Source organism: Penicillium waksmanii (assembly GCF_028829765.1).
Source record: "Penicillium waksmanii strain IBT 27052 chromosome Unknown utg000004l:1.0-5674109.0:1.0-5678898.0, whole genome shotgun sequence".
NCBI lineage: Eukaryota > Fungi > Ascomycota > Eurotiomycetes > Eurotiales > Aspergillaceae > Penicillium > Penicillium waksmanii.
Window position 1 is genome coordinate 1,382,086 of NW_026643251.1, and position 23,296 is coordinate 1,405,381.

The window sequence follows — 23,296 nt, forward strand, 5'->3', positions numbered from 1 at the left end:
ATGGGCCGTTGATGGATTTCACAGCTGGGAGACCTGCGATTGGAACAAGCAGGGCAATTGCAGACTTCATTATAGCTTGTTTTAAAGACACGAACTAGATATTGAAAGATGAGAATGCTCGCTGGCTGTCTGCGTTGGCAGACGGGTCGATCGTAGAGGAACAAAACCACCCCACTTGCAGAGTGCCGGAATGGATAGTTGTAGTACACAAAGCGATGCCCTATCACGTTCTCACCCTGTTTATTGTGCACTCACCTTAATCACCCGAGTCACGCGACGCTAGAGCGGCGCTCACCCTATTCTCACCCGGGAGGCACCACGTGACTAATGCCATATAGTAAATTCCTTCACAGCTTTACCAAGTGGTCCAGGAATATCAATTAACTCGGTTTGACTGGGGCTGGGTGCGTAATTTCAGCACCAGTTGTAGGGATTGACACTTGGGATGGCTGAGCTGGGAAATGAACGCTCCTCTGGGCCGGGCGAAGGGCAGATTACGGATGGCATGCATTCGCGGTCCAGGTAACCAGGGTGGGAGCATATGAAGGAGTCCGTTCTGAAGATGTACGTACTGTACTGGATCTGGAAGGCTGTGTTGCACCAATGTAAATATTAATCATCAAGAGGGTGGGTGCCCAGAATTTCTGCTCCTGACCGACCCCACATGAATACGAGCTGGATGATCTCGATAATCATACTCTCCACGAAAGCTTTGACGCGCGGCTGCAGATGAGGGATACACCACAAGTCGAATATCGTCGAAAACGTTGTACTGGATCGCAAAATCTCGAGCAGTGAATCAATTCAACCAGTCACGGAGAGACAGAGGCGGGAATTGACTGGAGGCTTTGTGCCTAGATATACTCGGAATAATACCGCAAGCTAGTCATATTTTGTCGACTGAAATACAGTAAAAATACCACAGGACCAGAAGAATGCCAAAGGCATTAATCCGGTACTAGTCGCGTATTTTCTTGTTCTGACAAATTTCCAGTGACATCCACTAGACCCCACCAGAATACGAGATGAGAACTCGGTGGATCGATATGCACAAAGTGTCAGACGATCCCAAGGCCCCGCGAAAATCCGTTTCCCTGTGCCATGACCCTGATATTGAGACGATGGATGGCTCTTTCTCGATACGCGCTCTAAATACAAGAAAACCTGCCACTGCCCCAAAACGAGAAGAGTCTGTCTCTACTTGAATCCCTTGTTTCGAGGAGTGGCTGCAGATAAGCCAAGTCCTTACCCGTCGACCAGGAAAAAGAAAACGCGGATAGACGCATCATGAACAGTGGAAATAATGGCAAATCTCGATAATCTACCACCAGAGATCTTATGCGTCATCGCAGAGGAATGCGAAGTTGCAGCGCTATACGGAAAGAACCCGGGTACCAAGTACAGATACCATGCCCACCTTGCTCGCGCATGTCGGCGTCTGCACCAAATCCTCAACCCACTTCTGTATCAGCGTCACATAAGAAACGACCCGCCTCTTGATTGTTGTATACTTTGGGCAGCCGAAACAGGTTCCTTGGGGACAATGAAACTCGCACATCGTTTCGGAGCCAGCTTGGATACTAATGGCACCCGTGATAGCAAAGACCTCCAGCTCCGCTGGGACAGCATACCTGGCCGTCGTAGGTACTTCGCGACACCGCTTCACTTTGCTATCCGAAATAATCATCAACAGATTGCGGACTATTTACTGGAGAATGGGGCAAACCCCCATGTTCCATCGAGAGACTTTGCTAGTTATGATCTACCGTTTGTTCTCGAATGTGCCGCTGGGTTGGAGAGCAAAAGAAAGCTTGTAAAGCATGGAGCAACCCTTCTACGACAAAATCAGCCGGCATTACCTGTTTTTGCAAGCAGAGGCTATGAGTCGGATCTTTTATGCCTTTTCTTGGACCATCATGACACGGAGTTGACGTCGCAAGCATTGCGTTGCGCAGCCCAATACAATATCCCGGAGCTGTTTTACGGTGCACTTAACAAGCCGGAGCTAAATGCGTCCAACGCGGATTCATCGGACGGCAAAACAGCTCTGCATTATGCAGCATCATCGGGGAATAAGGCCTTTGTGGAAGAGCTTCTTGCACGATCCGATGTCGATGTCACTGCACAGGATAAGAAAGGGCAGACGCCTCTCCTGTGTGCAGCAACATGCGGTGTGACACTCATCGTAGACCTTTTACTGAAGCAGCCCGGCGTAGACATCCTGGCTACCGACAAAAGTGGCTGTACAATACTACACTATGCATGTGAGGCTGATGGTGACACGGCAAACATGAGGTTGCTCATTGAGCGACTGATTCAAGTTGGTGTTGATGTCAATCACTCCTCACAAACTGGAACCGCGCTCTTCCACGCGTTGAAACACGGCAACTTGCACACAGCCTTGTTTCTGATTTCAAACGGCGCTGATCCGACCGTCGGTCGGCAAGTCGACAACTCAGGTTGGACAATGCTCCATCATTCTCTATACAAGAAGGAGCATATGGAAATTCGAACACAGCTAGTCCGGGAAATCGTATCCCGTGGCGCCAATCTGGAGCATGATGCCGAATATGATGCCGAAAAATTATTGGGCAAGGATCTCGAGAACGAATGGATGTACCTCGGGACTCCTCTCCATTTTGCTGCCGTCTATGCCGAGAGTGTTGAATGTATGAAAATTTTGATCGACGCAGGAGCAGATCCTAGTAACGGTGCGCTTTGTGTCGGCCATGATGATGCGGATACTATCAGTTCGGGCGATGTTCACCCAGCTCTCTGTGCTCTCTTTCAAATATGCTTGTTTGAAAAATGTCCGGTACAGCGAGGAGGAAACATCGAACAGTTGCGGGATCGCGTCTGCTTGCTTCTAGATCATGGATACAGTTTGGATTTTGGTGGTACTGGGAACTCAGCGGGATGTCCGCTGGTTTGGGCCGAGCGCCTGCATTACCCCCAGGCTGTCAAGTTGATACTCGACTATGCCTCCAGCAAAAACATCACCTTTGGGCATTTAATGCATCACGCCAGGCAGCTTGAGAACGACGATCGGACAGAGTCCCAGGAGATCTGGCGCATGTTGGTCGACTTTAGACAGAGAGAATATCTTGGCTATGAGTCTGATGAAGACCAAGACTATCATTTGGATGATTGTGTACAGAATGAAGAGGAGGAGGAGGAGGAGGAGGAAGATTGAATCCTCTACACAATGAGGCTTAATGGCTACCGCGAGCCAGCTGAAATACCGATTTTCAAGCCCCTGGAACCTCTACAGTATTGGAATCTGGAATCGCAGGAACAGACCTGGCGGTTTTAAATCAATCACTTCAGAGAGATGCTTGTATGACTTGAATATACATTTATTTCGTTGCATTACATACATAGGGGGCCAAAAGTATTAACTAAAACACGCTAGGACGCATAGACCCAAAACAGCAAACCTCACTTCTTTAAATACCCATTTCTCTACCAATATGCGTCGATTTGGTACCGAAATTAGTACAAATTGAAGGCCAAAAGCAGAACTTTCACCCTGAATTCAATTTGTGTCGCTACGGCTTTCTTTCAAAGATTATGTCAGACTTAATTGGCCACTACCCCGCCTGCCCGCCAAGCCTGGTAGCTTGGAAGGGCTCGATACCTATTTCGTGATATGTTTAAACCTGCAGCAGTGAATACCTGATAGGCTGCCACTCCGCTTGAAAGTAGGGAGGTAAGCTATGCGAATACAAGTATAGCTGGCTCTTTTATAGTCTGAATATTATTATAACACTTGTACCTCAATTTAGAGTTTCAAGTTATGAGGGATCAGGGTAAATGAATTCATCCATCCCTCTATCCATCCACTGTAATTCGAACACTGGCTTTGGGAAGTCCCAAGAGATACATGTATGGTCACATGATGCTGGATAGCTTCGTGTCTAAGTCAATCTTCAAGTCAGCCTTGCTGCTGATTTGGTTAATCCTGGGCTGAGAATTGACGTTATTGTGCAGTTGACAAGAGACAGGGTGTTTCAGGTGGTTTTAAAATGACCCAATCATGTTATACCCTAGCTCAGCTGAGAGGATAATTCTCACCCGCTCTCACCCAGCTTCTCACCCTGTCTATTGCGCACTCACCCTATCTCACCCCGGTTGCGCGACGCTAAAGCGGCGCTCACCCTATCCTCACCCGGGCGGCACCCACCCGACTATTAACTGTACTTTAGCCACACGCCGGCAGGTTAGTAGTATGGTGAGTGACCACATGCGAATCCCTGCTATTGTATGTTTTTTTTTCTATTGTTTTTTTCTTCGTTTCCTAGTCCCATATTCTGCTATGGTTGAAATTATTTGATGCTAGATGGAATTCAGTAGTTGTGAACCACTTTTGAGACTCCTGGAGAGTGGTGGTAACTCGAAGGATATTGTGTTTTGCACTGACTATTGCATGTAACATGGGAATAAAGGTACAAATTGAAGGCTCAGAGCAACTTAAGTAGGCTTAATATTGAAAACCTGCTTTGCTGTGTAGACCGAGAACCTTGGAAGTAAATATTCTAAATATAATTTCCTAGATTTTGGATGGGCATAGGCAAACCTAATATCCCAGTTTCCCTTGCTTGAGGTTGAATATAGGTTGTCTAATAGTAGTATAGTAGGTAATAATGTATCCAAGATGCCCAGGTAGGTTTGCAATAAGCTACTTTCAGTTCCAAGGTCGAGTTCTTGGCAAATTGTATACAATTGATCATCTCGGGTCATACAATGTGGCCTTTGGCTCAAATTACTACAGCCAAGCCAAGACCATTAATAGGCCGAGCTCATGTGAAACTAAAGAGGAGAAGTGCATATAAACACCAAAATCTCTCAATTATCCCATCCATCACTTCAGACAACCAGGAACAAAGCAACTGAACACCCCAGTAATATTTATCGAACTTGAGAAGCTTCAACTGCTCGATCAAAATGAAGGCTACATTCGGCACTCTTTTCACCCTTCTCGTCGCAGCCTCTGCTGCTCCATTCCGCGAGTCCCACCAAGTCGCGAAATTCAGTGGCAGTCAACTTCAAAGCCTCTTGAGCGTTTTGGCTGTTCACAACGTGCATGGCGCCCTCGATGTTGACCAGAACATCTCCTGCACTGTCGCCTACAGCTTGTCCCTAAGTATCTCACACCTTGCTCAACATTTTGATACAATCTTGCTAATCAATTTCATAGGCACCACTGGACCACCATACACCATCGATCTCGCCTCCCTAGACCTTTCCAACTGTACCTATACCGGCCCCTAGATGATCATCTGCACAGGGCTCCCAATATCTAGTATTGATGTCGAGCCCTATGCACGATCTGTCAATGCTAACAACCGATGGTGGCTTTCATCGAAGAGACTCTATGGTTTGGCTAGTACAGCGATGCGCTTTACGTAAAGCTTAAGGAAAATCCAATGAAAATCGTTGTTGAAGATGCGAGCACTCCATATAACGTTGTAGCTGAAAATGACCCGTTTAGTAATATTCTATCCGTGTAAAATTCAATGGGTTTTTTTCCACTCCACGACTAAAAATCGGATAGGAGTCCAGACGTATGGGTACCCGTACGACGCGATCGACGCGGTCGACGCGATGATGGGCATCATGGTTGCAATCGGCCTCGACGATCACCTTTCATTGGTCTATCGGCGTTAGGACTCACCCTGGGCCACTTCGACCCACCTTTATCGGCGATAAGCACAGAAGTACGAAAGCGGAGAGAGACACGATGATATAATTGGGATATGTTTAATCCAGTACGTCATTCAGTTTTCTGAGAATTGCTATGATTCATTGTAAGGCTATGGCCACGGCCTAACGCCGATGACTTCGGGTTATATAACTGACCAGCGTTCTCGCTTTGAGGACTTTAAGATCCTTTCAGTCACAAGCTTGATAACCGACCAAACTTCATTCAATACGAAATGCCTTCCCACGGCCAATACACCACGGAAAAAATTACATATCCCTCTCATGGCGACACTGTTGCCGGGGTTATGTTTTATCCCACAAATGTCACGAATCCACCCGGTGTTGTTATAACTGGTCCATACTCTTTTGTCAAAGAGCAAGCGCCGTTGCAATATGCAACCCGTCTCGCGGATGAAGGTTACGCAGCACTGATCTTCGACCCACGCACCGTTGGTGAAAGCACTGGCGAGCCCCGGCGACAAGAAAACCCCAAAATGAAAAACGAGGACATGGTCGCAGGACTCGACTATCTATCGACACGCGGCGATGTTGATTCATCTCGCCTCTTCTTAGTCGGGATTTGTCAGGGCGGCCCTGAATCTTTGGATGTAGCTTCCTACGATGATCGAGTTGCAGGCGTGGCTTCGGTCTCTGGATACTATCGAGACCACGAAACCGATATTTACATGATTTGCGCTGGGTGTGTTGCATGGACTCCTGGCGCCGACATCGCGACGATGACAATGCCTACTCCTGAACAGGGAGAAGCCCTGTACAAAGCGCGACTTAAACGAGCTAAAGAAGCCCGTGAACTGTACGACAAGACTGGGGAAGTGGTGTACCAGCCACTGGTCGATCCGAAGGCTGCTGACCCTAATACTGGGTCGCTGGCCGGCCTTCCGGGACCAGTCGTCTGGTCCTGGTATGGACCGTGGACGCTTAAGGGATTTGAAAACCGATACGCGGTGATGAGCGACCTTGACCACTTTGAATATACCACTGTACCTGGAGTGGCAAAGCTGAACAAGCCCGCTCTGCTGATCCACGGCGACAACTGCATGAATGCAGCGGCTGCGAAGCGCCACTATGATTCCATCCCCACAAGCCAGAAAAAATTGATTTGGAACGACGAGGTTTCCCACTTCCAGCACTACGACCAGCCGGATTGTGTTGATCGCAATGTGGGGGATATTGCGGCCTGGTTTGCGGAGGTCAAATAGGATAGAATCAATGACATATATAGTTTAATGGCCAAGTCCGTTCATCAAACTCCAAAAGCTGTTATCTGAGAAATCGCCTTCAAAAACCAATCCATCCGCAGCGTTCGCCGTGAACGGGTCCAAGACAGAAGTCTGTAATGTATCTGTAAACGGTAATGGTGTAGTCGAGAGATGGTCGAAGAATAGATCATGCGTAGGACATGGAGGTAACACGGCGTCGAAAGAGAATTCTGACACCTTTTCATTGCTGGAAGGAATCCCAATCGGGTTGGTGAAAGTTGCTGTAGCATCTTGAGTGGCTTCGAAGATGCCAAGCCGATGTCTTAAGCGAAGGTATAAGCTGCACACAACACCATGTGCTGACCTTGCCATGATATTGGACTCGCCAATTATACCCAGTCTTTTTATCCCCTTTTCAATAATTTCAATACACTCTGCTTTTTGTCCGTGATTTTCTTCCGGAAAAGAAAAGCAGAGTGCTGTGATAAGCACAATCGCGTCGAAAGAAGCATAGACAAAATTGAATACTTTACGCTGACGTGGCTCTAACTGTTCAAACAGTCGTTCTTGTGCGCGAAGAATAGATATACCAGCCTTCAGGGCCTCCGTACGACTGTTGGCAACCGAGAATATGAAAGGTCGATGAAGTGCGAGAATAACGAAGTGGATGAGAGATGACAGTCCGTCTCTAGCAACAGGCAGCCATTGACAGCCGAGTAACTGATCGAATTTCGTATCTGGGTGTTCCAAATGACACCAAGAGGGCAAAAGCTCCAGGTTTTCTTTGATTGCGGCGCTGATATTTTCAACAACAGAATAGTCTTTTGAGTTAGCACCGTTATTTTCCAGTTGGTGAATATCCTTGAAATATCGATAGGCTACATTGTAGCCGGCAAGGATTATATCAAATGGCCGAGGAGGATCAGTCTCGGATTGCCAATGCGAAAACAAATTCTGCCGTGTTTCCTCATCTCCAATTGTGCGAGCGAAGTGATCGATCTGAAAATCGGTGGCGATTGGTCGCCCGAGAACGACAGCCATGTGGACATCCCAAATATGCAAAACCACCCAGGCTCTATGGCCAACGAGGTTGACACCTTCTCCCTTGCATTTAGTCTCCACTGGAGATCGATCAGATACTGCTCTTCCGGTATGTAGGCCAATATCCTGTGCATCGCGAATTACTGCGCCAATTGTATGCCATGCTTCAATCACTTTACCACTGCTTTTCAAAAATGAGGCTCGTAGCAAGCCTGCTTGTACCGCAGATAGTGTTATATTCTTTTTCTCCAGTCGTGCGAGTAAATCAGCACCTGTATCACTATATTCACCTCCAAGATCATGGAAGGTCATACCAGCCATGGTGATGAGAGAACTGATCGTTTGATCATCAGGGGGATGAAAAAGAAGGGCATGTGCGAGGACTTGAAATAGCAATGCTGGGAAAACAAAGGTTTCGAGTGCTAAGCTTCCAACGTCTGCTTGAAGGTCGGAGTAAGAAATCCCTCTCCATGCAACCAGTTGATCCTTAAACGACTTCTCATCAATCAGGTCATACTGCCAATTGATTTCAGAGAAGAAGGTTTGGACCAAGGGCTCCATACAGGCCTGTGAAGGCAGTTGTCGGACTGCTTCCCTATACTTGCGGTTTGCGTCGCTTCCAAAACTGGCCTGGTTTGTGGTACGAGTGCTAGATGAACTCACGGCATGATCGCCGTACAGCTCGACAGCACGCAATAGGCTCATGGAGTTGTAATTGCTGTGGCTGGAGTATCCGAGGTCACGTAGTTTGTCTTCATACTTGCCAGATCGATCCTTTTTCTGATCAGCAGGCTGGTAAGCTTGAACAATGTCAGTGCCCCCGCTCCTTTCAGAGAAATCACTCTCAGAGGGGTCTCTTCGCCTGAGTTGGCGGCCCTTTAGTTCGTCTTCATACTGGCAAAGGTTCTGTGGACGCCGATCAGACTATGAGCAACATTATTTCTAGAAAGATACACACCTGCGTACATCGCTTGACACAATTGCAACAGGGATACTTGCGGTCGCACTATTTAACTCAGAGTAAGTAGACGACGAGATAACTATTACCTGAGGCTCCCTACCTTCTGCTTGCGCCGATGGCATTCGGTACAGGACATTACAGTCCTATTTCTTTTCCGAGGTTTATGTACTCCGTTCACACCACTTGATTGTGACATAGACAGTCGCGACGCCATTTGGGTAACTGGCAGATAAAAGAAACGGCACAGAAAGGCTGATGGGGAGGGGTCACCATAATTGGAGGGTTCAGCGGATGATTTTACCGCTTGGACGCGTTCACCGCCTACATCATTCACGACGTGACTAGAAATGATTCGTAGAACTAGAAGTCAAAGAATGTATATGCCAAAGGCCGACTTGAAAATCCTGACATACGTACGTGGAAGGCGGCAGTCTCAGGAGCCATTCTCACAAGTCCTGGTTTTCTAGTTGTAAGTAGTAAAATTTTACGGAGTGAACCCAATCCGCAATATCAAGTATACAATCGACGAATTCTTAGATCCCAACAGGCGATCAAATTGATTAAACGAGATAAAACGACAAAGAGAAAAAAGTGAATCTTTGTTTTAGGCACCGGTGCTTATGTGTACGTAGTTTGTTGATTTTTCTTCGAGTGCCTACTAGTATCTTAATGGCAACACCCTATAGGTATCTCGGATAATATACCAGTACTACTAGGTCGTCAACTCTATACAAAATCAAAGCTTGATTTTGTAAGTAAAAGTCTGTCTAATCTATTTCGAGGAGAATATTAAATGGATCCTCACACACGGTCTTCTATGGCGTTAAGTTATATTCATGACTTTCAAAAGTCCCAGCAACATCGTTCACCATGCATAGAGCGTGATTAAATTCCTTCCGGACAAGGCGCTACTTGAACCAATCCCGCCTGCTCCTTTGGTGGTGGTGCTGCCAGATGTGCAGGTGGTGGTAGTGGTGGGTGCTAAGAGACAAGAACAAGTATTTCCTGGCGATACCTGTAATATGATGCATGAGGCTTAGAATTTGAAGGACTCGAGAGGTAGTAATTGAGGAGCGCAGGTAGTGACACCTAGGTAAATAACACTGAACCTGTTCAATATAAACTCCGAGCCCCACTCATTACAACTGAGCCGAATTGAATGCTCGAAAACAATCATGTGACATTTTTAGAGCTGCAGCAGACCGTAAAGAAATTCAAACCTTGTGACTCCAATCCTTTGTCCGTGATGTCCTCGAATATGGTAAAGGCTTGCTTGGATGCGGTCGATCGTTCTGGGAGGGTTGATGATTGCGAAAATATTTTGAAAGAAAAGCCAGTCGATTCATGGAGAGTAATATCTGTAAATATAAGTACTAAGTAATAAATTATCTCCAATATTTCCTGATTTAGAGAAATCCCCGGGCTACCAGCTCCTTTTCAAAATCCCGACTTGGCCATCGCGATGCCAATAGTGGGGCTGATCGAGGAGCATCCCCTTTCTTTGATGTAATTTCTGCCACAGAAACTGCGTTGCCGGTGGCTCAGAATACGGCCAATCCTACATAGCTTTCAAAGAACTCGGCTATTGTGTAAATAGTGCAGTTGACCTATGAAATCATCTCTCCCAGACTTTAAGAGAAACGTGGCGGTGTTGAAAACAACAAAGATTCTGACTCGATCAAACATCTCCCCGAAATGTTGCCTGCAGACATATATGCTCATCTCTAAAGCTCATAATGCTTCAATCAACACTTCTTTCTCAGAAACCGAGTCACCATAATGGCCACAGGACTTGTTAATGAGTGGACTAGTAGAGTTTCCCAGTCGGCTTTTTTGGTAAGCATTGATTATCCATTTTTGATCAACCGGAAGAAATCTTTGAACTAATTTGCCATATGACAGGCCGTATTCTGGGCTCTAACTGGCACCTCTTTCCTCTTTGTTCTGTTCCGACTCTACGTCCAGATTTCATCGTTCCGTCGGCTGTTCACAGATGATTTTCTTGTTATGCTTGCCTGATTTGTCATTCTCTCCGCGGCAATTATCTGGCAGATTGAAAATAACGCTCTTTACGAACTTTATGCAATTACCGCCGGAAGAGAGCCTTTCAACGTTGACTTTTTGCCTCGGTACAATCAGTTCATGCGGCTTCTTGCTCCACTGCAGATATTATTTTATTCTAGCCTGTGGTGTATCAAGTTCTCGTTCTTAGTATTCTTCTATCGACTCAGTTAAATAATCAAGGCTTTTCCAGTTTGGTGGTTCGTCGTTTTTTTCCTGCACTGCAGCGGTCTATATCGCCTCTGTCGGTGATATCGAATACAAATGCAGCTTCGGGGGGTATATAATACATCATACGTAAGTATCAGAACTGCCAGAGGAATCGGCTAATGGGACCTGAAAGACGGCTGAAACTTGAGAGAGCAATGTACTCAACTGAAGCACATCCATTACGAGAACCACAGCTTCTGGGCGAATTGCGCCGGTGATGTTCTTACCGAATGAGTGATTTGACCAAGACAGAAGCCCATATTACACATTTTTGACCTAATTAACCGTGTTTCCAGTTCTTTCTATACCTATAGTTGTCCTGTGGAATACTCATATTCCGCGCCGCAAGAATATACTATTACTCAGTATATTTTCTGCAACTATAATCATCATGGTGGTGGCTATCACTCGAGTCACTGTTGACAATACTTATGACAAAGAGATAAATATTGCCTGGCTATGCTTCTGGAGCTTTGTTGAGGTTGATATAGGTGAGAAGATGTGTCTTTCTGGGTTATTTCCACATTTGAGCTGACCTAAGTTCTCAGCCATCATTATCTCTTGTGCGGCTTCTCTTCGTCAGCTTATAGTAACATCACAAAACCAGAGCTCTTCGGGGAGAGTAGCCTATCATGGTACAACTGGTCCAATACTGAGAGAGAGCCTCAAAGCCTGGCTCTGGTCCGACTTTTTCACAACCTGTAGCATACGCGGAGTCTCCAAATGAGGACTATGAAAAGGCCCAATTCCCACGCAACATGGTTCACGTTCAAAATCATATTGAGATCTGTACTAGGGTTGCAAGTCGGTCTCAAGATGGTAGTAGATCTGCGACCGAAGCAAATCTTGGCTAGTGAATTTAGTATTTAACCGTGCTATATCACTAAACATAGTCTTCACTTGACACTGGGTAAATGTGTAGGCTAGATTCCAAGACAGCCAATGAGTCAGAATGCTACTCAGATATCCACAAGCTGGGCAGAATCAGAGCAAAGTACCCATCCACTCCAGCAGATCAAATCATTGAATAAATGAATTCCGCTGGGATAATTCATTTCGTGAAATGAAATGTCAGTCGATGATTCTCTCGGCATCTATATGATGCTTCTGAAGTTTTCATCGTCCAGCCTTGTGGGACTTGGAACGACTTTATGCTTTCGTGATGATCCATATAGTAATTTTTGAAGCGGCCGGACGACCTGATGTCGGCCGCTGATCCATCATTCCAATCATCCAATGTCAGTGTGATGGAATGCCTGCTAAGCTGGAAGCATCTCACAAGAACAAAGTCTAGCTCTTCCATGGGGAGGAACTCCAGCCCAGAAACGCAGAATATGTGATCTACCATTTCTGTCTGACGAGAAAGAAACGACTCCATTCTGTCGTGTACTAGTTCACTGTACTGACCGCCATGACGAGAAAGATCAAGCATCTTCTCGGAAATATCAATTCCAATCAGATGTGTGATATTATTATTGGAGTCTGCATGTAAAGCACGACCGACTGCTCCGCTACCACAGCCAAGATCAATTGCTGTTCCAGACACAGACATCGGGACTTGTACTTGAGCCCCAGACTGCGCGCTATGGCCATGGCAATCAAAAAGAGCGGCTAACTCTGTAAAATGTAGTCCGCGACTACCAGGGTTCTTCAGGAAGAAGTTGGTGATGTAAGTGTTGACGACGGCTCTATACGATCCCGGGAATCCATACTTGACGTCTGTGTCCTCGAGTTGGGATCCAGTTGGATAAAAGAAGACAGGAAGAGGATCAACCTCAATGACATAGGCTCTTCCGTCGCGGCCAATACGCATGTCGACGTCGCAACCCATATAATTGGTGTACATCTTCTTTGTTGCAAAAGCCTCCATTGCCATCTTCTGCAAAAGCCGATATAGATCGGGATCTTCAGCTTCTTCAAGGAGCTCGTAGCCAGATTCTGAGTCAAACTTCAGATCGAGCGTCAGAAAACGTCCATCCCCGGAGACTTGTTTGTATTTGGCGCGTTGCGGAATGAGTGGGACTGGGGTTTCCCCCATTGCTATCACCACTACCGAGAATTCTTCTCCATCAATAAATTCCTGAACGACGATGTCTGTGCTATCAGGCCCCGCGGATTCATGAGCGTCTGCATATTGATCTGGATTAGAATGATCCAGGGCTATCGCTCGTTGTATGCGTACAGGGCGCATTAGTTTGTTCAGTCGCTCGATACAGTGAATGAGCTCGGTCTCATTGCGGCATAAAGAATGCTCATCGATGAACATGCTTCCATAACTGGACGCAGGTTTGACAAATAATGGAAATTTCTCAGTTCCGGGAACTAGAGGACTGCCCTCCAGTTTTGCCGCAGCGAAGAAGTCCCATTTTGACTCTTCTCTTTCGGAGCTTTGAACACCGGCAGATGGAAGGTTGAGTGACTCAAAATATCGAATCGCATCTATTCCTGCCAGTGAATCATCGTGTGTACCCCACATGAAGTTGAAATAAAAGTCATATCCTTCTTGCACAGCCGCATCGATCTGTTCTTTGGCTGTCGTTTTATGAATAGTTTTGTGCGCGACCGTGTGCTGAGTTATGAATACACCTGGATTCATACATAACTCCTGCGCCTCTCCAACCGAAGCTTGTAACTCCTCAAAACAAGATTGGAAAACACAAATTCGCATTGTGGAAGAGTCGTGGCTCAATAAAACCTGGGTTTCTGGGTTGTTTTCAAATTGATGACGCACGATAAAGTTGTCGCGTGTTCGCCTAATAAGCTCCACCAGATCTCAGCTGAACCCCTCAGTAGTAAACACCAAACCTGCACGATCAGCTGAAGAAATCGACCCACTTTAAATTAATCGGAACCATTCAGCTCGTATACAATGGATATTTTAGTTAATTTACACCGCTTATCAGTTATATCAACCAATGGCTCGAATGCAGCGGATACTCTTGGCCGATATGATGACATTGGATCGCGCTTGTACCCCATGAATTGAGTTATTACGAGGAGGAACATATGCAGTAAACTGGAACCTGGCAAATAAAGCAGAGAGTTAGAATAAAGCCACGAATGCATGGTCTAAGATATCTCGACACGTGAATAAAAAGTCTGGCAGTCCATCTTCAGCTTCGAACGTCATTGGCAAAAACAGCCGTGGCTGTAGCAAAAGCAACCATCCCCTCTTCACGCCCCACAAATCCATTTTTCTCGTTCGTCCCTGCTTTCACGGAAACACGAGCCCTGTCAAGTCCAACTATCCGAGCAACGGAATCGCGCATTGCATCACGGTGGATGCTAATCCGCGGTTTCTCGCAGACAAAACTCACATCACAATGTGTGATTGTGCCACCCGCCTCAACAACGAGCTTGGCGGCATGGCGTAGAAACATATCGGACGATGCTCCTTTCCACTGAGGGTCAGCGGGAGAAAAATGACTGCCAATGTCGTCGGCTGCGATGGTGCCGAGGAAAGCGTTTGTAAGTGCATGTAGACCGACGTCGGCATCCGAATGACCCAGGAGCGACGACTTGTGTGGTATTTTTACGCCACAAAGAATAATTTCCTCCCCCGGTACCAGTCGATGCGTGTCATAGCCATGGCCAACTCGAATATCCGGTACACTGTTTGCATGGGCGCTGTTGAGTCGCAAATATCGATCGGCTTCCTCAAAGTCCTCTGGGTAGGTCAACTTTATGTTTTGAGCATCTCCTGTTACAATGCGAACAGGTAGCCCCGCTTCTTCGAAAAGGGACGCATCATCTGTGTATTCTGTTGTAGACGTGGCAGCACGCTCGTGGACTGCGAGTATAGCTTGTAGTTCGAATGCCTGAGGCGTTTGCGCACGAAAAAGACCATCTCGCGGGATTGTCGCTGAGATCAGGCCGTTTGAATCGGTCTTTTTGAGGGTATCAGATACCGCTATGGCTGGAATGACACCTACGGCAGGCTCCTTCATGATAGATTCAAGAACCCTACTCAGTAGCTCATGTGGCGCGAATGGACGGGCTGCATCGTGTATGAAAACATGCGAAGGATGACCGGTAAGTGTGGAAAGAAAGCGAAGACCCTCCAGCACTGACGCCTGTCGCTCATTACCACCAACGGTAGTATAGATATTTTGGTCGCGGTCGATGCAGGCCTCTAGCAGAGCAGTGTCATCAGGGTGGTGAACAACCACAATAGGGCAATTGCAGCTCCATGACCGAAAAAGCTTAATGACGCGATTTATCACAGTATCACCTGCGATGCGGCGGTATGCTTTCTGACAGCCAACTCCTGCACGCGTGCCTCTGCCAGCGGCAGGAATGACAATGCCAACAGTTGGCATTTGTTGCGAAATGGGAACCGTCATTTGGGGAGGATGCTTTATTGTGACAGGATGAGTGTGGGCACAGATACAAAACAGGTAAGACTTTGCCCCTCTTCTCAAACTGGATTTGCAGGTTCGTGGGATCGGCGCACTCAATCTCTAAATTTGAACGTGCCAGGTCGCGTGTTCTCCTTCCATCTCCAACCATACCGGAATTTCCCAGTCTGCTCCATCCCACCTTCGTCCTGTTTTTCGCCGGTGGCGGTTCTCAATATTTCTTGCACAACAAAATGACCATCAGATCCAAATCTCAGATCACCTTGCAAGTTCCTGCTAAAGTCAATCCCCAGATCCGGGTTGGTCCGCTTCGAAAAGATGGTTATCATGATATAACACTGGCCTACCAGGCTATTTCGATCTACGACATTCTGACCATTTCCCATGAACCCAATGGCCCCACCATACAGGTCACCGGCATGGATAGCGACCGAGTCCCAGGCGATGGTCAAAATCTAGTGATCAAAGCAGCCAATATGGTTGCAGCTGAAGCCAAGATCGAGCCACTAGTACATTTTGAGCTCGTCAAATCAATTCCCTCGGAGGCGGGTCTTGGAGGTGGCAGTGCAGATGCTGCAGCTGCTCTCGTGGGGTGCAATATCCTATGGAACTTGAATATTAGCGCAACAGACCTAATGCATATTGGTGCGCAGCTTGGTGAAGATGTGCCTTTCTTCATCAATGGTATGATGGCGTTAGGAATGGGGCACCGACAACCCCTAGTGGCCCTAGAGACGAAAGAATTTACCTGGCATTGGGTATTAGGTATTCCCTATCGCGGCCTGTCGACGAAGGCTGTTTTTGCGCAATATGACGAAATATTGGCTCAGTCAGGCAATCCAGAGGAGGAATATCTTTCGCGACGACAAGGCTGCATTAAAACTGCATGGGGAACAACTGAACCTGAAAAGCTCTTATCAGAGCTGGTCAACGATCTTGAACGGCCGTCTTCTGAGCTCCTCCCTGATATCACCACTGCTCTACGAGCGGGCAAGACCGCAGGTGCTATTCGGAGCCTAATGAGTGGCTCCGGATCAACTTGTGCCTTTCTAGCAAAGGATGAAGCCCATGCAAAGTCTTTGATGATAGAGTTACAAAAGCTAGATATTTTTAGGGATGTCAGAATGGCTAGTGGTCCAGTTGAGGGCGTCAAGGTCATCGACTCTAGCCCATAGACTGCAATGCGCACAATTAATCATTTATTCATGCACGCAAGTCATGCATCCAACCCTGGTGGCGACCATTACGACCATTACTTTCCGCGCCTACCTGCGACGCAATATTCATTGTTTTGACACGCGGGACCTTCTATGTTCGGCAAGAATACACGGAATAGATCAGTGAATCCGCGAGTCCGTGAACTTGAGGGGCGTTTCGTCCGCAAATCCGGGAATCCGTTTTCTGTGGTCTGCTCCAACTCCAAACCCCTCCAGTCCGGATGCCTTTTCGAAATACATAAATAATGGCTTCGTATTTTGATTTTGTGTATCTACAGCTCTCATCAAATCATCAATATTCTCTACAAACATCACTTCCTCTTCTAAATTCTCAAAATGGTTGGCTTTGATATGCGTGGATTGACCCCGGCACCGGTCACTCCCTTCACCCCAGACGGCGCTGTCGACTATGATGCTATCCAGCGCCTTGGCTCCTGGCTCGGTAGCATTGATGGTGTCAAAGGCCTTGTTGTTTTAGGTCACGCCGGTGAGGGTACTTTTCTCACGCAAGATGAGCAAGTTTCCGTCATCAAGGCTTTTGTCAAGTCGGTTGACAACAAAATTCCGATCATTGCGGGAATCACGGGTGAAGGGACAGAGGTCGCCGCCTTGGAGGCAAAGCGAGCCAAAGAATCCGGGGCAGCTGCTGGACTGCTTTATCCGTCTCATGGCTGGTTGCGCTTTGGATACCAACCTGGAGCGCCTCAGGATCGTTACCGACGCGTCTATGAAGTGTCTGGACTTCCCCTAATCTTATTCCAGTACCCCGACAACACAAAGGCCACCTATAGCCTACAAACCATGCTTGAGATATCGGCTCAGCCTGGCTGCTTCGCGATGAAAAATGGCGTTCGTAACATGCGCCGATGGGACACCGAAATCCCGGTTATTCGTGCTCAACGCCCCGATCTTCAAATCCTCTCTTGTCACGATGAGTATCTGTTGCATACCTCTTTTGATGTCGATGGCTTCTTGGTTGGTTACGGAAACATTGCGCCTGAGCCTTTGATTGACCTCATCAAGGCTGGCAAGGCGAAGGACTACAAGAAAGCTCGAGAGATTCATGACCGACTCCTCCCCGTCACCAAAAGTGTCTATCACCGAGGGTCGCATATGGAGGGAACTGTCGCTCTGAAGCATGCACTCGTTGCCAGAGGAATTCTGACTCATGCTACTGTCCGCTCTCCTCTGCTCCCATTGGAAAACGGGGCCGAAGATGAGATCCATGCAGCGATCCAGTCTGCTTCACTCAGCAAGGTTTTCTAGCAAGGGATCATTTTTCTGTCAAATAGCCCAAACATTTGAAATGTCATATATAGATGTGTATACAGAATTGAACGAGTTAACTTACCACTAGTAGTAATACATCGGGCTACCGATCCATCCTCCGAATAATCTATGATAATTTCCAACCTCGGTACCTGGGCAGTTGGTTGGGAATTAAGTTAGTACCTAGGTATTAGGACTCGGAGTAGGTAGTAGTACTAGTACTATTACCTATTGCAAGTTGCCCGGGTGCGAACTCGAACCAGCCATGAAGCACCTCGAAAATAAGGTATCAGCGGCTGACCCTTACATGGCAGCTGTGCCTACTGAAACATTGGAATTCTAAATATCCATGCGGCTCTAATTTAATACATGAAATCGTTGAGAATAAAACAGAAAGAACAAAACGAGCTTGAAGTCTCACAAAATGATAGGCTCCCATGGGCCGCCGGTTATGGGTTTACCCCGGACTCCCATCTCCGCGCCCCGCATTCTCGACACGCCGGGCTGCCTATTTGAATCCGCGTTTTCCGATTTCGATCTAAGCCTCTGTATCTCCTCCCCATGCCATCCCATGCAGGCCCCAATCTCCACAATGGCTCCCTCCACGCATTCCTCGGCATCACCGGGGGTGGATGCCGTACACCCACCGGATTTGGGCCGCGTCACGTCCAAACGGCCTCTGACAGCCACGGATAGCACGACAGACGCCGAGAATCGTCGCAAGGATCCCAAAGTCAGCAGAGCCTGTGATACTTGCAAACGAAAGAAGATTCGATGCAACGGTACACTGCCGTGTAGGAGCTGTGCAAAACGAAAGATTGCTTGTGCTTATGACGCCAAATATGGCCGTGGCCGACCCCCGACCCCACCTTTCTCGATACCATCGCGAGTCCAGGAGACAAGAACTCCAAGACCCCCAGTTGACCCGAATACTACTGACCAGATAGATGTGGTATCGGCAGCATCTGCTCCGCTCGCCAGAGAAATTTCGCAGCATTCACGACACGATCCGACATCTCAAGCTTTTCAAGAAACAGAGATCGAAGATCAGTACTTTGACCCTACTTCTGGTTTGAATTTCTTACATCGAGCCTGGCGAAAACTCTCGACTCAGAAGGGAGATGGGGCTTCATATAGCTTTCTCGAAACAGATAAACGTCAGCTTTTGGCTTCAGCTGGAGATCGTCCTTTCAATGCCGACAGCAATGTTTTCGATGCCTCGGGGTTTGTTTGCGTTCCCCAAGAATCGAGACTGCGGAAGTTGCTGGAATTTTACTTTGAAACCTGTGTTGTAACATATCGCATGTTGCATCGACCAACAATTGAGGCTTGGATGGACGCTTTTGTCAACGATAGACGAGATGGCCAACCAATTGGGTACTCGCTCGGACATGCAAAATCTGCCATTTTGCTGGCTATCATGGCTATCGCCACTTTGCGATACGAAAAGGTTCACGGAGATATGTTGTCTGAAAATGAGGCAGACGCACTTAGTCAAAGTGATCAACTTTACTGCATGTCTACGAATTTAACTGAGACTGAGACCGGATTCCCGCGACTAGAGTCGGTACAAGGGAGGCTTCTCCAAGTGCTGTATCTACTCCAAACATCGCGTATGAACAAGGGTTGGTATACTTTCGGAAATACATGCAATATTACCTTATCTTTGGGTATGCACAGAAGACGCGATTGTCAACGAGACGTGTCATTCGCGAGTCGTCGCCTGGGTTATATTTCACTGCAATGCTACAAGCGCACCTTTTGGGTAGCATACACGATTGACAAGTATTTAAGTGTGGTTTTTGGACGGCCGAGGCTTTATCAAGATGAGGATATTGATCAGAATTTCCCAGAAAGTGTGAATGATGAAGACATGACACCTCAAGGACCATCAGTATCTGAAGACTCGGGAGATTGCCACATTGATTCGCTAATATTGCATGCTCGGTATGTATCCGCTGATATGATTTTGTGAGTCCTAAGCTGATGGAAAGAAAGAATTGCTCGAATAATCGGCAATATATCGCGTCAAGTATACTGTGTCGGAGAAATATCGAAACACGATCGATTAGTCTCTGCCCAGTTGCTTCTCCAGGAATTACACCAATGGCGCACCTCTCTTCCTGCCCATTTAGGATCTGTGAAACCATCTACCCTAGTACCAAGTTTCCGACGCCAAGCTGTCGCACTTCAGTTGGCTTATTCCCATGCAATAATGCATGCCACAAGACCATTCTTGCTAGGCGATGAAAACGCCGAGGTTTCAATGGAGTGTATTTCTGCAGCCAAGGCAAGCCTGGAGTTAGTAGACAAGATGGCAGGCGACAGTACCTTGTTTCACTCCTTCTGGTGGACACACTATGTAACATTCTGTGCTTTAGCGGTGGTTTATGTCTGGGGAATCCAGTTGGTTAGGCGGCCAGCGCGTCAGACCGATGATGAATTCTATGCGAAGTTGTTTGATTTGGCTGAGAGATGTCGGGCACATCTAAGGCGAGCTACAGCCGGGTTGTCACCTAATCGGCGATACGATATCATTCTTGAAGAATTGAGAAGAGAAGCTCGCAACTCCCACTATCATAAAGGTGGAGCAGCTGAAGTCGACCGTGGAGAATTTCTGGCTATCGAGGATGATGATGCCGCCGGTCTACATGACCCATTTTTCCACGATCCGCATGTCACGAGCTCTTGTGACCCGAATTTTTTAGGAATTGCGTATAATGGAGCGACCTCTTCAGCATTCGGATTCGAGGGAGCATTTCAGTTTTCTGATTGGCTAACACTCGACTCATCGGTACGTCTTACAATCAACACTGGTAGAACCTCGTCGTCGACTAACTTTACTCAAGGCCTTTTTTCCAGTGGCTGATCCTAACTCTGTGTCTCCACCATGGCTTTCTGCCTTACCTGAATGAATTTACCATTTTGGTTAGGTTTGGCGAGAATTAATATGGTCTGTAGCTCCCCACAATTCGATTTCGGATTTCACGGAAACGCTCGGGGGGGAATCCGGAATCCGGGGAAGCCAAGCTTCGCGGTTCATCTCCTAGGACTGCTTTAATGCCGCGCCTCTTGTCCCACTCGTATATATCACTCAGCATCCCACCTACAAATGAAGGAGGAGTATTTGTGTCTGCCATCATGGTTTCTCTGCGACAGCTTAGCACTCGCCGGGCATCCGAAGAAATGCATGAGAAAGACGCTGCCGTGATGCATCTTGAGGACCAACCGCATTCTGCGATCTCTCCCGAGGACCGAGAATTTCTGAACAATTTCACGCACGAAGCAAAGCTCAAGGTATTGAAGAAGGTAATTCCCACAAATGATGGCCATCAATTGCCCGCGACTGAACGAATTCGCTAATTTTATGTTTCTCAGATTGATGTGCGTGACTCAAAACCTTCCAATACGATGGACGTCATTCCGCTTTTCTTGACTAACACTTTCATTAGTTGCGACTTGTCCCTATGTTTGTTCTTCTTTACCTGATGGCTTACATAGATAAAACGAATATTGGTGAGTGTGAGTCTAGACATTGATCTCGTAGTGGGACTAATCAAGATCAGGAAATGCCAAAATCGAAGGCCTCCTTCCCAGCCTACGAATGAACGGAAACCAATACAATATTGCACTTTCAGTATTCTTCATCCCATATGTTCTAGCCGGTGAGTTATTGAAAATCCAGTCTTAAATGGTAGAGCTAACAGCTTCGAAGAGGTTCCAAGCAACATGATATTGAATCAACTACGCAGGCCATCGCGATATTTAGGGGCACTTATATTTCTTTGGGGAATCATAATGACATGCACTGGGTTCGTTAAGAGCTTTGCTGATCTTGTCGTGATTCGGCTCCTTTTGGGACTTTTCGAGTGAGCTTTACCCTTAGACAATATAGTAATGCAGAACTCTAACCCAACATTCTCCATAGGGCTGGCTTTCTTCCTGGCGCTGTGCTCGTGATATCAAAATGGTATCTCCCGGATGAGACACAAAGTCGAATTGCCATTCTTTATACCTCTGCTGCCTCGGGTGGAGCATTCTCTGGTCTTCTTGCTTTCGGAATTGCCAAGATGGATGGCGTTGGCGGCTACGAAGGCTGGCGTTGGGTCAGTCTCCCCAGCAAAGTTTAGACCGCTTGGGAATAATCGCTAACTTTCAAAATATAGATATTTATCATTGAAGGGCTCATAACCATTGCCATGGCAGTTCTTTGCTATCTCCTGCTCATAGACTCCCCAGCCCTGTCTCCTAAATGGCTCAGCACGGATGAGATTCGCTTTTTGGAACTTCGTCAAATTGCGAATCTGAATCAGGGTGAGAACCATAAATCATTTGACATGAGAGCCTTGATCAGTGTTGTTACGGATTGGAAGATCTATCTTCTCATCTTCGGCGCCTGGTCAAATGCTGTTCCTAACTATGCTCTCAAATTCACCATGCCTGAAATTATCACCTCAATGGGATATGATTCTGCCAAGGCCCAGCTGCTGACCATCCCACCTTACGCTGTTGGAGCCTTTTCTTCTTACGGGTTTTCGGTATTTGCCGACCGCTATAAATGGAGAATGCCGTTTATTCTTGTTCCTCAGCTATCTATCGTCATCGCATTTGCCATATTATTTTCGAAGGCGGCCGCAATCGAGAACAACATAGCTCTCTGCTACTTTGGAGTGTGTCTCGCTTGCTTTGGGATGTACCCTATTCTCCCGGGTGTCAATACTTGGAATGTTTCCAACAACCCCGATCCGCACAAGCGAGCCGTGGCTATCGGATATCTCATATGTATGGGAAACGTGGGCGGAATTATTGGCAGCTTCATTTATCGTGCAGATGAGAAGCCCCGATATCCAACGGGCTACGGCACATCCTTAGCATTTGCGGCGGCAGGAATCGTGGCATGTCTTGTCTTAGAAGGATTGCTTTGGAGATCGAACAAAAGAAATGCGCATCTCACCGAGGAGGAGATTCGTCAAAGGTATAGTGAAGGAGACCTTCAAAAAATGGCTGAAAGAAGTCCCCTTTTCAAGTACACGCTCTAGTTGCGGACTACTTCCGTCATGATGGACCCGGTGGGCAATAACATTAGATATGAAGCTTTTGATCAGAGGAAAAATTGTTGAAGAGTAGATAGATCTACATGCAAATAAATAGTTGACTATCTGTTAAGCATTCATGTCTCGTATAAACTTGCATCACAACTCCTGGTTGCGGCATATTTTCCCAGGGAGAGAAACACAGCCAAATTCAGTACATTCC

The 23,296-nt window shown here is 47.0% G+C and overlaps 12 protein-coding genes across 12 annotated transcripts; 9 read left to right on the forward strand and 3 right to left on the reverse strand.

Annotated features, from left to right (window-relative positions):
* Positions 1 to 1,303: 1,303 nt before the first annotated feature.
* Positions 1,304 to 3,193, forward strand: N7481_003380 (ankyrin repeat domain-containing protein; the record flags this gene model as incomplete). The annotated part of the gene is made up of 1 exon (XM_057262599.1): positions 1,304 to 3,193. The coding sequence occupies one exon, from the start codon at positions 1,304 to 1,306 to the stop codon at positions 3,191 to 3,193; it is 1,890 nt and encodes a 629-aa protein (XP_057124260.1).
* Positions 3,194 to 4,944: 1,751 nt separating this feature from the next.
* On the forward strand, positions 4,945 to 5,271 carry N7481_003381 (uncharacterized protein; the record flags this gene model as incomplete). The annotated part of the gene is made up of 2 exons (XM_057262600.1): positions 4,945 to 5,143; positions 5,198 to 5,271. The coding sequence occupies 2 exons, from the start codon at positions 4,945 to 4,947 to the stop codon at positions 5,269 to 5,271; spliced, it is 273 nt and encodes a 90-aa protein (XP_057124261.1).
* A 665-nt stretch (positions 5,272 to 5,936) lies between these two features.
* Positions 5,937 to 6,923, forward strand: N7481_003382 (alpha/beta hydrolase; the record flags this gene model as incomplete). The annotated part of the gene is made up of 1 exon (XM_057262601.1): positions 5,937 to 6,923. The coding sequence occupies one exon, from the start codon at positions 5,937 to 5,939 to the stop codon at positions 6,921 to 6,923; it is 987 nt and encodes a 328-aa protein (XP_057124262.1).
* A 24-nt stretch (positions 6,924 to 6,947) lies between these two features.
* Positions 6,948 to 8,669, reverse strand: N7481_003383 (fungal specific transcription factor domain-containing protein; the record flags this gene model as incomplete). Its single annotated transcript, XM_057262602.1, has 1 exon — positions 6,948 to 8,669. One exon carries the CDS (start codon positions 8,667 to 8,669, stop codon positions 6,948 to 6,950), a length of 1,722 nt encoding a protein of 573 aa, XP_057124263.1.
* Positions 8,670 to 12,247: 3,578 nt separating this feature from the next.
* On the reverse strand, positions 12,248 to 13,864 carry N7481_003384 (uncharacterized protein; the record flags this gene model as incomplete). The annotated part of the gene is made up of 1 exon (XM_057262603.1): positions 12,248 to 13,864. One exon carries the CDS (start codon positions 13,862 to 13,864, stop codon positions 12,248 to 12,250), a length of 1,617 nt encoding a protein of 538 aa, XP_057124264.1.
* Positions 13,865 to 14,309: 445 nt separating this feature from the next.
* N7481_003385 (4-diphosphocytidyl-2C-methyl-D-erythritol synthase) lies at positions 14,310 to 15,515 on the reverse strand (the record flags this gene model as incomplete). The annotated part of the gene is made up of 1 exon (XM_057262604.1): positions 14,310 to 15,515. One exon carries the CDS (start codon positions 15,513 to 15,515, stop codon positions 14,310 to 14,312), a length of 1,206 nt encoding a protein of 401 aa, XP_057124265.1.
* Positions 15,516 to 15,787: 272 nt separating this feature from the next.
* N7481_003386 (Ribosomal protein S5 domain 2-type fold subgroup) lies at positions 15,788 to 16,729 on the forward strand (the record flags this gene model as incomplete). Its single annotated transcript, XM_057262605.1, has 1 exon — positions 15,788 to 16,729. One exon carries the CDS (start codon positions 15,788 to 15,790, stop codon positions 16,727 to 16,729), a length of 942 nt encoding a protein of 313 aa, XP_057124266.1.
* Positions 16,730 to 17,107: 378 nt separating this feature from the next.
* On the forward strand, positions 17,108 to 18,037 carry N7481_003387 (dihydrodipicolinate synthase family protein; the record flags this gene model as incomplete). The annotated part of the gene is made up of 1 exon (XM_057262606.1): positions 17,108 to 18,037. One exon carries the CDS (start codon positions 17,108 to 17,110, stop codon positions 18,035 to 18,037), a length of 930 nt encoding a protein of 309 aa, XP_057124267.1.
* Positions 18,038 to 18,632: 595 nt separating this feature from the next.
* N7481_003388 (Zn(II)2Cys6 transcription factor) lies at positions 18,633 to 20,015 on the forward strand (the record flags this gene model as incomplete). The annotated part of the gene is made up of 1 exon (XM_057262607.1): positions 18,633 to 20,015. The coding sequence occupies one exon, from the start codon at positions 18,633 to 18,635 to the stop codon at positions 20,013 to 20,015; it is 1,383 nt and encodes a 460-aa protein (XP_057124268.1).
* Positions 20,016 to 20,354: 339 nt separating this feature from the next.
* On the forward strand, positions 20,355 to 20,909 carry N7481_003389 (uncharacterized protein; the record flags this gene model as incomplete). The annotated part of the gene is made up of 1 exon (XM_057262608.1): positions 20,355 to 20,909. One exon carries the CDS (start codon positions 20,355 to 20,357, stop codon positions 20,907 to 20,909), a length of 555 nt encoding a protein of 184 aa, XP_057124269.1.
* Positions 20,910 to 21,181: 272 nt separating this feature from the next.
* Positions 21,182 to 21,403, forward strand: N7481_003390 (uncharacterized protein; the record flags this gene model as incomplete). Its single annotated transcript, XM_057262609.1, has 1 exon — positions 21,182 to 21,403. The coding sequence occupies one exon, from the start codon at positions 21,182 to 21,184 to the stop codon at positions 21,401 to 21,403; it is 222 nt and encodes a 73-aa protein (XP_057124270.1).
* Positions 21,404 to 21,838: 435 nt separating this feature from the next.
* On the forward strand, positions 21,839 to 23,079 carry N7481_003391 (uncharacterized protein; the record flags this gene model as incomplete). Its single annotated transcript, XM_057262610.1, has 3 exons — positions 21,839 to 21,909; positions 21,969 to 22,146; positions 22,207 to 23,079. The coding sequence occupies 3 exons, from the start codon at positions 21,839 to 21,841 to the stop codon at positions 23,077 to 23,079; spliced, it is 1,122 nt and encodes a 373-aa protein (XP_057124271.1).
* Positions 23,080 to 23,296: the final 217 nt, after the last annotated feature.